Source organism: Sabethes cyaneus, chromosome 1, assembly GCF_943734655.1.
Source record: "Sabethes cyaneus chromosome 1, idSabCyanKW18_F2, whole genome shotgun sequence".
Classification (NCBI taxonomy): domain Eukaryota; kingdom Metazoa; phylum Arthropoda; class Insecta; order Diptera; family Culicidae; genus Sabethes; species Sabethes cyaneus.
This window is the reverse complement of record NC_071353.1, coordinates 119,286,812-119,300,192: the sequence shown is the minus strand read 5'-3', so window position 1 is coordinate 119,300,192 and position 13,381 is coordinate 119,286,812. Positions and strand designations below refer to the sequence as shown.

Genomic DNA, 13,381 nt, shown 5'->3' with positions numbered 1-13,381 from the left:
GACCGTCCTTATTGGAAACGTTCTTATTCGAAACCGCCTTTTTCGGGAAACTGCTGTAATCGTAAAACAAAACTTTTCGGCACTTTTCCAAATACTCACTGTATAAAGTCAAACGCAATCGTCGAGTGCTCCGCCTGGATGAGCGCCCAAATTGTCCACAGAAAGTGCGACGCCAGCGCAAATTGATTCACCTGCACGTACAACCGCTCGACATCGCTGTCGGTACCGCGGGACCCTGTAAACTCGTCCAAATAGACCTTCAACCATCGCAGTTGAAATTCTTTTCCCGGATACCGATTATAATCGATCTCATCGATTCCTATCAGAATAAAAATTCAACAAGATTATTTACACTCCGTATCCTTTTAACGGTACGACTATTACCTGCAAACTCCGTAAAATGATTACCAATATCGAAAGCCTGATGATTGTAGGCAGCGTACTCGTAATCGATGAACGTGACACGATCACGCTCCGCGTTGTAGATAACATTGCCCAGCAGTAAATCGTTATGGCAAAACACGACCGGGCTAGCCAGTTGACTCAATTTGCCGTACAGTTCATCAAAATCACGTCTGAGCTCTGTCACATTCGGAAATATTTTCGATATCCTGAAAAAAAAAACGGAGACGAAAAACTCAATAACAATTCTTGATTTCAGCAGGCTCTAACACACCTTGTGTGTTTCACTGGGTCACTAAAAATCTGCGGAACGAGTTTGAGGAACTGATTGAGCTTTTCCCGTAGCATAGGTTGCTTCGAAGAACCGGGTTGTTCCACCTTGTGCATCTGAGCCATCCGTTTCGCTACTAGGCGCCAGACGCGCTCCTCCCTGCAGCTTTCCGGTGTCAACGTAACACCCGGCACATACTCGTAGGCAAGCCCATTGCGGAAAGTGGCATACAGTGAGGGTGCATAGCCATACCGGTGCAGCAGTTGAATGTTCTCCGTTTCCTTTTTGCGATCGATAAGCAGATCGGTTTTGTTTCCGTAAACCCGTACCAGTACGACCTCGCCGGCGCTGCTTGCGTCAGCGTCGAAGTCTCCCTCGCCATCGCTTCGATTGTTGTTCTGATTGAAGCATCCGACCAGTTTGTTCGTGATTCCGTCTGTAAAAAGCTGAAATTGGTAGGTGTTTATTGATTGGTGTAAATTGAATCAATTGATGGGACACACGGGTAACAATGATAGCAATTGGTTCTACCAGCCTATTTGGACGGAATGAACTATTCTACAATATCACCGCCTGGAATGACAGTATTTCATCAAATAATCCCTCATGTTTCATCTAAGTAATTAGTAAGGTCTCTTTGATCGATTAGATGTCACCAGTGAATCGTGGCCGCCATAGGAGGGATTTCATTTATTAGGCTTTTATGTTTTGATGAATATTCAAAGCGGTCAGCTTTGTTATGAAGATAACAAAGACACGTGCTTCAACGGTACACAATAACTCTATGGCATCTATTATTTTTAATATTGAAGACATAATCTTATCTTGACATGTTGATTGTTTGGATTGCGTTTAATTTTTAAATACAAAAAAAAAATTTTTTTTGGGTGCCACTTTAAACAGCCAAAGAAAATAATACAAAATAAAAGCAATTACTGCAGAATACCTCTATAACACATTGAATTTTATAGATCTTTCTTACAAGAAAGAGAGACTTGAAGTCATTAATGCATTAATTTAATTGCTTCCTCTCTAGTTTTCCCAGGCAAATCAGTTTTTCTCCAAAGAAGTGATTAATTATCATAACGCAACAGTGTGATGAACTTGAAACCGTGACGCTGCTTACGGAGGACATATGGGCCCTTGCCGTGTTTGAGCGGAAAATGCTGCGGACGATATTTGGCGGAGTACAAACTGAAAGCGGAGAGTGGCGAAGGCGTATGAATCACGAGCTACAGGCACTGCTTGGGGAGACTTCCATCGTACATCTAGCGAAAGTTAGCAGGCTACGGTGGGCCGGACACGTCGGAAGGATGCCGGACGACAGTGCGACGAAAATAGTACTCTTCAACAACCCAAGCAGCACATTTTTCGCACTTATGGTTGCAGAAACTTATTTATGACTAAAATCAGTCGCAAATCGGTTGCCACAACTGAATTGTAACAACTGTGCTAGTAGGGAACCCCACCGGTACCAGGAACAGGGGGGCCCAACGTGCACGATGGCTCGACCAGGTCGAAAGCGATTTGCGACTTCTGAGACAATTCGGAAATTGGCGACGAGTGGCCCAAGACCGAGTTGAATGGAGACGAGTGCTTAAAACAGCACGAGCAACCCCGGCTCTATGCTGCTGAAGAAGAAGAAGAACAGTATGATGAGCAAAATAAGTAAGGCTTACTAGCTATAAATTGTTATCGTGGTTTTTTATCAAAAAGATTTCGGGATTTCTGCTAAAAATAATATTGCTGGTAGTTGATCCGGCATTGTCGCTACATGTACAGCCGTATTTTATTCATTTGCCTATATTCGCAGATTTGTACGCTTGATACACTTTGTGATTCATGCGTGTCCGCCACACCCCGCCGCCCAATTTGTCGTCCTTAATTGATGTGGCCCCCAATCATTTCATTTTCTCACGGCCTTTTTGTCGCAGTACAAACATGTTGGTAACACCTGACTTGCTACCACACTTTCTACCAACCATCATGAACTTCGCTTTGGGCCAATTTTATAATGAGAGCTCATTTTTCACATCCTCCCTTTTGAAAGTATCTGACAGCTTCTTCCACAATTCAACGACTAACACCATTGATATCAATGTAATCCGAAAAGTCTAGGAGACGATTGTAAATGGTAAGTACACCAATCTTCCAAGCTCTCTCTACGTTCTTCAGTTCTATAACTGGTTTCTTTACTTCGTCAAAGTTTGGCGAATCCACAGCTCGTACGTTATACTCATTCCCTACCCTATTATTTTCAACGAACCCATTCCTTCCCCATTCCACAGTACATTGGATTGGGGCTCGACCCCAGATTTATTGGTAATCAAGTTCCCATCCCTGTCACTACACATTACGCGGGTTGGCACGCTCCAGTTAGCGTTGCCGTTGAACATTTCATAGAAACTCCATGCGTTGTACCTGGAGATGCAATCGTCCATTTCCGGAAAAACGAGTTCAAAGTGATCTGGTTTCTATAGATGATGCAGCGTCTTTCGGCAGTTCTTGCATTTTGCAGCTTTATTCTGCTCTGACGCGATTTTTGTCATTTGCTTCCACAAGAACTGTTCATCTTGTGTTCCAACTGAAAATTGTTACTTAGATGTTTAACCATACTTTCCTCGACGGTCTTGATTCAATACGTTGGGCACTCTAGCGCGAAAGACCAGAACACGCTCTGTCTGAAGGCACTTATTATTTAACTTACATGCACCTCAGATTTCTCTTCACAGGATGTTAGTATTAATCAAAACAATTAATTTAGAGCAGGTCTTAAAATATTCTATCTTGGGTTTTTTGAAAAATTCAATTTTCAAGGTTATTTAGGGGTCATTCCCTCTCAAGTGATCATATCCGTTGTAGTTGATCACATCCGATTTCAACCAAATTTGGTATAATTGCTCATTCCGACCCCACCTTCACTTTTCCAAAGTTTTGTACGGATTGATCAATCCGATCAATGGTCGATTACAACGAATATGATCTCTTGAGAGGGGATGACCCCTAAATAATCTTGAAAATTGAATTTTTCAAAAAACCCAAGATAGAATATTTTAAGACCTTCTCTAAATTAATTGTTTTGATTAATACTAACATCCTGTGAAGAAAAATCTGAGGTGCATGTGAGTTAACTAATAAGTACCTTCGGACATAGCGTGCAGAAGTCTTTAAAGTCCCAGATCTCAGAACAATTTAGTTGCTCCAGGTATGCATCCGAATATCTCTAAGTGCTAGCAGGCTTGTGCATTTAAATCTTCGATACGACTTTAATACCATTTTTTGAGCACCCTTCTCAAAAAACTAATAGAATTTCTCTTTGACGCTATAGGGTTAACCATTTGTCTTATTACAGTGTTGTTGTATAATACGCTTTGTACGGGGATAAAGCTACCAGATCTTAAGGTTTTGTGGAGTCTGTAGTAAGTTGTTATCCAACGATTCATCTACTGCCTCTAGGAAGATTCCATCGATTACGTCACTATTGCCTATACGAGCCTATGCCAACAGGTATTTGGTAACGTTTACATCATCAATTCAACTTTCACTAGTTCACGTTCCAGCTTGCTGTACTGCCTGGAACGTCTTTCCGATAATGTCTACGTCATCAAGGAAGCAGATGAATTCTCTGGATTTGCAGGAGATAGTGCCCTGCAAATTTCATAACGTCGTCTAGTGAGATGTTGGAATGATGCAGCCAATACTTACTTACTTACTTAGGTGGCTTGCCGTCCTAAGACAAAGCCTGTTGAACAAAGTTTCTCCATGTAACTCGGTTGAGGGCTACCGCTCTCCAATTCCTCGGGCACCGAGTACTCTCCGCCAGATCACCTTCTGGATACTGGGTTCGCCATAGAGCTGTGCGAGTTCATGGTTCATCCTCCGCCTCCATACTCCGTTCTCCTGTACGCCGCCGAAGATCGTTCTTAGCACTCGTCGTTCAAAAACTCCGATCGCAGATCCTCCTCGAGCATTGTCCATGTTTCATTCCCGTAGAGAACAACCGGTCTAATAAGCATCTTGTACAGGGTGCACTTTGTACGGGGACTTAGTCTGCTCGACCCTAATTGCTTGTGAAGCCCATAGTAAGCACGACTTCCGCTGATAATACACCTCCGAATCTCACGGCTGGTATCATTGTTCGCCGTTACCAGTGAGCCAAGGTAGACAAATTCATCGACTACATCAAACTCTTCGCCGTCGATCAATATACTCGGTTCAGCTGACCAGCATGTACTTTGTTTTAGACGTATTTACCTTCAAGCCAATCTTTTCTGCTTCGCGCTTTATTCGCTGTTCAGCTACCGCCACAGATGTTCTGCCGATAATATCCATGTCATCGGCAAAGCAGACGAATTGACTAGATTTGGTGAATATCGTGCCCCGCGTGTTGATATCCGCTCGGTTCATAACACCTTGTAGCGCTATGTTGAACAGTAGCCATGAAAGACCATCACCTTGACGAAGCCCTCTGTGTGATTCGAATGAACTTGACAATTCACCCGAAATCCGAACACAGCACTGTATACCATCCAGCGTAGATTTAATCAGTTTCCATGATTTTCCATAGCACTTTCCGGTCGATGGTATCATATGCGGCTGTGAAGTCAACGAACAAATGATGCAACCAATACTTACGAGCTTAATAAAGCGCCCGATATCCTCCAATGGCACCATACACTATCCGGCGTGGGCTTAATGAGTCCTGTCAGATTTCCGAAAGTGTCGTTCTAGTTCATTATTTTTCATAGCTCTTCGCAGTTGATAGCACCCAGAAGCAACCTTGAAGCCGATGGAAGTTGGGATTCTCGATAGTTTTGGAGAATTCGCCGCAATACTAAGATTTGATCCGTTGTCAATTGCTCGTCTATGAAGTCGGCATCATAACTTTCCACTAACCTAGAATATTGATTGCTTGGTAGTAAAGTAAAGTACGCCATTGATTTCGAATCCTAAGTATTTGAAGCGTACTGTAACCTGGTGTAAGCAAATTTTTATCTGATAAAATTGTTTGACTGTGAGTCTATTGAGGGACAAAATGCGCTATATAAAGTAGAAAATATTTGACTTGACAGAAAAAGCACATTCGATAATTCGTCTTGTAATTCAATGATTACGGCTTCGACTGAACGGGATTTCGACAAAAGCATTATTTACCGTATTAGCAAGCTGTTATCAAAAACAGAGATGTATCAGCAAACTCACTTATCAACGTTAAGCAGTGAAAAGGTAGGCTCTCACAAAAAAGCCACCTGCACCGTGGTGTTCAATAGTCGATGATTTTCTCCAAGATTTAACAACCATAGTGTAAGTAGCCTCCCAGTTGGTCTCGGGGTATGATGCTGGCCTAATAAGCCAGTCGTCGTATGTTCGATTCTCGGCTGGGAGAGACTGTTAGAGTCAATAGGATCGTAGCAACTGGCCCTGCAATTGTCCTGCACTCTTGACAGCTGGCTGCGAAGTCTGTCGTATAAAAAAGAAGGTCAGTTTCGATAACGAAATGTAGTACCTAGTTTTTGCTTTTTTTTTTAGAGTAAGTAAGCTTGATTGGAACAAATATGCATGGATGTGTTATCTTACAACACCTTCAAACGCAATGTTGAATAGCAGGCAAGAAAGAACATCTCCTTGTCGAAGTCCCCTGCGAGATTCGAATGGGTCCGACAATCCACCCGAGATTCTCACACAGCACTGAATTCCATCCAACGCAGTCATAAAAAATCGAGCAAGCTTACTCTGAAAACCATTTTCGTCCAGAATTTTCCATAGCTCTTGTCGGTTTACACCAGTGGTGGCCATGGTATAATAATAATGCGCGCTAAATCAGATCTCCTCAATAGATCCGCGGCCCGAAATGACTTCTGACATTAATAAATTTAACCTATTGTTCCCGTCCTCCATGCATCAAACCAGTCCGCGGGCCGCAAGGACCATATTCAAGAGATGCATGCGCCGCGCAGGCCGCAGTTTGGCCATCACTGGTTTACACAATCATATGCGACTTTGAAATCAATACACAGGTGATGCGTGAGGACTGGAGGATCTGCCGTAGGGTGAAGATTTGGTCCGCTGAAAACCGATCCACCATGAAGCCGGCCTGATAACTTCCCACGTATATATTGGCGATAGTCGATGGGTGATGACTTGGGAAAGCACTTTGTGGGCGGCATTCAGGATAGTGATCGCTCGGTAGTTCTCACAATCCAGCTTATTGTTTGTCTTGTCCCGTCTTTCCACTCCTCCGGTAGTCGTTCCGTATCCGAAATTTTGACAATCAATTGATGCAAACAGCTGGCCAACTTGTCCAGGCCCATTCTGATACTATATGTTCCGCTCCAATGGCATCCTTTCCTGCTGCTTTGTTGTTCTTCAGCCGGTGGATGGCTTCTTTACCTTCGCTTATCGATGGGGGTGGCACATCTCCGTTGCATGTTGCACAAATAAATGTCACTTCCTTTACTATCGTGGTATTCCGCCGGCACACCATTCAGGTGTTGATCGGCTGCTTCCACCTTTCGAATACCGCACGGTCGTCAGTCAAAATTCCTCCATCTTTGTCTCTGTACATTTCGACCCGCGGCACAAAGCCTTTGCGAAATTCGTTGATTCTTTGATAGAACCTCCGTGTGCCGTGAAAGCGGTATAGTTGCTCGAGTTCTTCACACTCCTTCTCCTTCTGGTAGCGCTTCTTCTCCTGGAAGAGTCAGGTTTGCTGTCTCCGCTTCTGTTTGTATCAGTCTACGAAGCATTTGTACCCGCGTTCTTTTGATCCAATATCTGCTGGTATTCCTCGTCAAATCATTCGTTACGTCGACTCGATGCCACACGACTTAAGACATTCTCCGCTTCGCTGTTAGTGGCTGTTTTCACGGCACTCCAACAGTCCTAAAGAGGGGTTTCATTCACCTCACGCGTAGCTTTCAGTCTTTGTCGTCAGCGGTACTTCCGAGGTGAGGGCTGTGACGTCAATTATGCTAATATTAAAGAATTGACCCTTAATTCTTAATCTGTAGATTCGCGGGTTGATGGGACATCACCCGATCACCCGCTTCTCGCACATCACTATAAAACCCAAGTAGCACATTATTGGCACTCCTAGTTGAAGCAACTTATTAATGACTGGAATTAGTCGTACTTCGGTTGTGACAACTGTTTTCTAACAACTGTGCTAGTAGGGAAGCTGTGCCCAGCTCGTGTGTATTGTCGCAGCTCTGGTGTATGCTGTTACCATCCTCATATGTACGTACCATCGTTCCTTTCCAGTACCGTGTACCCCCGTTGGTATGACCTTCTTTAATCTAAACATTTTTAATCTGTACCCCGGTGGTATGAATGCGTTCACATTAAAAACCGATCAAGCGTCAAACACAATTGACGTTAAAGTGGACCGGTAAATTAAAAAAAAGCAAAAAATCTTAATGCGTTTCCTCTTGCTCAGGAGCTTTGGCAATATAGCTCATATGCAACTTATCTCTCTCCAGCACTCAAAATAGACCATTTTAGTCGAAACTGCCGAGCCAATTTCGTATTATACAAACCGAACCTTTAGAATTCGCGCATGTTTGAGATGTTTTCAAAACGTTTGTTTTCGTCAAATCAAAACAACAAGTTCATAGGGTGCGCGTCTTGCGCGTGTGTGAAAATGAATAGTTACCAAATATTCAGATTAAAAATGAACTCGCCTAATCTGAATGAGCTGTTTTTCATATTAGCGAGGGTTGAGTGTATAACTCCTGCAGCGCCACGATATCGAACTTGGTGCTCTTCACATCTTCAAAAAGCACGTGGGTATTTCCGAGGAAACTTGAGGACCGACAGTTCCATGTTCCTAATTTCCAATCGTTAGTTTTCGTTTCGTTTTCGTCACCTACAGTGTGTTCAATAAGTTCGAATATAACTTTTCATCGTCGTGTAAGTGCGCATCGAATGCACATGATGATGTATTGATATTGGTGTCAGCTTTACCCTTAAATATAGGCTAACCGACGCGTAAGGTGTCGACTTGATGTCATTTGTTATTTGTATACCGCGCGCGATGAAAGAGTACCGCAACGTCGTAGTAAAGTTGTTTGCGAGAGGTGAGTGACCCGGCGACATATTTCGGCGGTTGAAATCCCACGGGGTGAAGCGGAATTTCATCTATAACACCATCCATCGGTACCAGGAGACGGGCTCGGCCAAGGATCATGCTAGGCCCGGGTGGCCGCGTTCAGCGAGGACGCCAGCAGCCATCAAGGTAAGGTGGTGAGGGAACGAGTTCGTCGAAAAATGAACCGCTCGATGTAGAAACCGCTGTTGACCTGGATGTGTCGATCGGGACTGCCCACACCCTCATGTCAAAGGACCTGGGATGCAAGCCGTACAAGAAACGCAAGGTTCACGGGGTAACGGAGGCTACAACGAAGAAGAGGATGGACAGAGCAAAACTGATACTTTCGCGGCACGCTGGTTAGGAGTTCGTGTTTTCTGATGAGAAACTCTTCGTCTTGCAACAGCCGCACAATGTCCAAAATGATCGACTGTGGGCGCCGACGTTGTCCAGCATCCCACCGTCCCACATAAACGTCCCGCGGTTCCAGAGCGCCGGTGATGGTTTGGGAGGCCGAATCCAAGCATGGGAAGCTTCCACTGGTGTTTATCGAGAAAAATGTGAAAATCAACGCCGCGTACTATAAGACCGAGGTTCTGGAGCAGGTTGTGGCCCCGGCACTTCGTGACCTCTACGGGAAAGATCATTACATCTTACAACAGGACGGCGCACTATGGCGCAAAGCTGGCCAAAAGTCAAAAATCCAATTTCAAGTTTTTGCCATTATTATATTTTTACCATTTTCTGGAATAGTTTGAGAGGTTAACCTGAAAATTTTAGCCAGTTTGAAGTTAAAGTGAATTTTTGACAACTGTCTGAAGTTGAACATGTTGAAGCATGTTATTTTGTTCTTCCATATAAAATGTATGGGAAAGTCAACACCAATATTCAGCGATCATGAAAGTATGTTGGCAAACGACAGAAAATGATCACATTAAATGCATCTTATACGAAATTTTCTCTACTTTTCGAAAAACTAGGTGGCTTTCTGCGCTTTGCTGCGCTAAGGAAGCAATGTCGATTTTTTTGACGGGTATATTGAAAGTGATTTCTTCTCGTTATATGAAGGAATGATATTCTGTTCCACAGAGGGAATGAAATCACTATAAAAATCATCTTTTCTCCATAAATATCAAAAATGTTAATGTAATTCTGTGCAGTTGTTCCTTTTCGGGAAATTTTAGACCCCTACCTTTTTACTTAGCGCTTAGGCCGGTTCCTTCTGAGTTAGGGTGACGCCAAAAACGCCATCAGTTTTGCCAAATTTTCTTTCTTTAAAAATTCATAACTGCCCAGCAAGCACTAACTCATCTATCAACGTCTTATCAATGTATTATAGCAGCAAACAAACATGTGATTTTCAGGACAAAGTTGTGTAGCTATATGAATCTGGTCGCACTTAATCGCATCTTTTCGTATAGAAATACCTATATAAGTGAATCGTTTAAAATTATTCCTCAATGCGTATATCGCTTCCAAAATGGTACGTAAAAACTAGTTTTGCGCATCGAATACGACTTTGTTTGATATATATCCATACGTACCTACTTTTCATTTGTAACCTTAAAATACATAGGAAATTGCTAGCTGGGTGTTGAACTGCTGAACCGGTTTGAATGATTGTGATTGTGATTTTGACACAGACCAAAGAGTCCCATATGAATTGGTTTTTTGTGAAGGTGAGATTTTTTACAAAACTTTTCAAAAATTATTGCAATTTTATTATGTTTTGAACCAGCCTAAAATTTTTTTAAAATTTTATGCTACAAAATTGAAATTACTGACTTATATAAATTTACTAAAGATTTTTCTGCAATAAAGATTTTTATGGTTTGTGAACCACCCTAATGCATCGTGATACAAGTTTTTTATGCTTTCATGGGCAAATACAAAATTTGCTGTGCAAAAAAAACCAACAACAAATAACGCAAATAAAAAGTGCAACTATTTTTTTAAATTTTGTAAACCACCCTAATGAGGTGACCATTTTTTTCGATTTTTGATCCCTAATTTAAATTCAGTGACCCAAAGTTAGTAAAAGATGTTTTTTTAGCCGATTTGAGGTAGCTTTTGACTTTTGGCCATGTTTTGTATGGAGTAGCGCCACTGTGCGGCGCTCCGGCCCACACGGCGAATATTGTCCAAGCATGGTGCCGGGAGAATTTGACTGATATTCTCGATAAGACTTTGTGGCCTCCCAGCTCCCCGGATCTTAATTCCCTGTACGTTTATGTATGGTCATACATGCTAGTCAAGCAGAGCTTTATGTTATGTGAGCACTATGGACCAATTTAAGAAGCTCATTTCCAAGATCTGGGGCGAGATACCCATGGACCAAGTGCGTGCAGCGTGTGATTCTTTTGAGAAACGTCTCAAGCTCATCATAAAGCACAAAGGGGGGGGGGGGGTGCTTTCACCAAATATGTCGTAAAGGTTCTCAATGAACACGGCTTCAATAAAAATTGACTCAGAAAAGGATATCCTGTATTTTCATTTTTAAACACATTTTTAAAGTGTTTTCGAACTTATTGAACACCCTTATTACTCACCTCATTCGTTGTTTTGTTTCTTTTTAGTGGTACTGACTTGCAAGGTCCGCAACTAACACCACAGTATCACTGGAGCATCAACGTAGCTTTAAAGAGTCCACAAGTAGTCTTTTGGTCTTGAAGTATTTGATTTGAGTATTTTGATATTATTTTTTGTTATTTTACCAACTATGTCAGCCATGAAAAGATCAAATTTTAATATTTCAATATTTTATAAGTTATTCGATTTCCATAACACAGTTTCATATTATTTTGACTTTCGCGTTTGCCCGGGCTAAGGTATGTAACAGTAAAGATCTGTCTCAAAAAGATATTTAAAATCCTGAAATACCACAAAAAAGATCCATAGACTTCAATTTTTTTTGCTTTTGATAATTCTTTCAATATCTGTACACTATTTAATATACGTGATTATTTGCAATGATTGATTAGAAAAGTCCACAAGGTCAAATAGAAAAAAATTTCGCACATCAGCACATATTTACTTAACTAAATTCAAATTTCAACAGATAAATAATAATTATTTGGCCAACGCATTGAAAACCAATGCAGGCCACAATTGGTACCAGTGACGACAAACTGCATGTTTTAATGTTTGTTCCCGTAATTATGGTTATTTAGCAAGAGGAATCACTTCAAAATATTGATTAACCAATTACTAGTAATGATAATCGCAGGCAGCACAAAATCAGATTCATAAGCTAATTCAGCCGTAATGGTTTCCAAGGTAGACTTGCGACAGGTATCAGTCAATAATGAAACACACATTACTGTGCCAGTTATGGTCGTTCACAAACGAGTTGCGAATTAATCACTGCAATAGAAGCAAGATATTTGCAATGCCTACACCGGGCCAAGCTGTACCTGCGACCGGTTTGCTAATTGTATTTTTTTTTTTCTAGCATTCTCGAGGTCAGGTAATAGCTGAATGGAATACAAAATTGCTCTTTTGCTGCAACATGTAGCTACGCAAAGCTCAACTAAGAAAACTGATACAAAGGCAAACTTTTTGTGTGTAGTTTTACGCTTTAAAATTATATACAAAAAACAGAAGCACATTTTTGAAACGTTATCAGCCCATTTTTCCCATGTTTCAAAATGGGATTATTTGAAACAAATCATTGTTATATTTATTTGGTTTCACTTATTAGATTCGTTTTGAAATTTTCTTCCAAATTATAGAATCACTACCAAGAAAGTTTTTATAAAAATGAATTTATCAACATTTGCCAAGCTACTTACCGCAAATTAAGTCTACCTTCCCCACAATAAAAAAAATGTTTTTTGCTGCTATTTCCTTTTACAAGACTTCAAGTCATAAAGCTTAACGACACTTAAATTTTAACGACACTTAACACTAACTATTCTACAGATATCACAGAACTCACAAAACTCTCAACCAACCTTGAACCGGATGCTGTCGCAACGCCAGTGCGGCCTGATAGCCTTTAACACTTCCTCGGCTCCGCGAATCACGTCGTGCTCGTCAACGGTTAGCTCTAGCATGGGCACCGTCTCGGCCATCCTATGCGCTGATACGGCGCGGCGGTGCGCCAACCTAGTTTGCGTCGTACGCACGCAGTTCACTTGATTTACACCGGCAATACCAATTGCCAAGGCACTTTTTCGCACGACCTACGGTTGTTTCCCCGTCTGGGACGACCGACAAACTGATAAAAGATTGTACCAACAAGATTTTACAGCCTCTCAATAAAATCCACAGAAATGACGAAAAGATTAGCCGAAACACAATTCCCGCAAAGAGCAGTAATACCGTTAACTTCCGGTATATCTCTGATAAGTTGTTGACTTCAGACTGTTTCTAAGTCTGCTAATAAACTAAATCAATATTTTTCACAAAATATCACTACGATTCTGTCCGAAATCGCTTCTTTCGATCCGACTTGCCTCGCTCACTGGCTTTAATCTGGCAATGGTTTAAAATGTGCAATCAACCGCGTTCTCCATCGGCTGCGGTGCAACAACTAAACTTTTGAGTTAATCGTTTGCAATGAAACACAAAATTCCATTAAATAAAAACACGAACCAATCCTTATCGCGCCGGGCCCAGAA

At 41.8% G+C, this 13,381-nt stretch overlaps 1 protein-coding gene across 1 annotated transcript in view; it reads right to left on the bottom strand.

Annotated features, from left to right (window-relative positions):
- LOC128736253 (ethanolamine kinase) overlaps positions 1–13,381 on the bottom strand; it is an 18,276-nt gene extending 4,895 nt beyond the window's left edge. Inside the window, exons 1-4 of the mRNA XM_053831070.1 lie at positions 12,713–13,381; positions 677–1,119; positions 385–611; positions 100–319 (exon numbers count right to left, since the gene is read on the bottom strand). Coding sequence (XP_053687045.1) covers positions 100–319; positions 385–611; positions 677–1,119; positions 12,713–12,832 — 1,010 coding nt within the window. The 5' untranslated portion in view covers positions 12,833–13,381. The remainder of the gene's footprint in view (positions 1–99; positions 320–384; positions 612–676; positions 1,120–12,712) is intronic.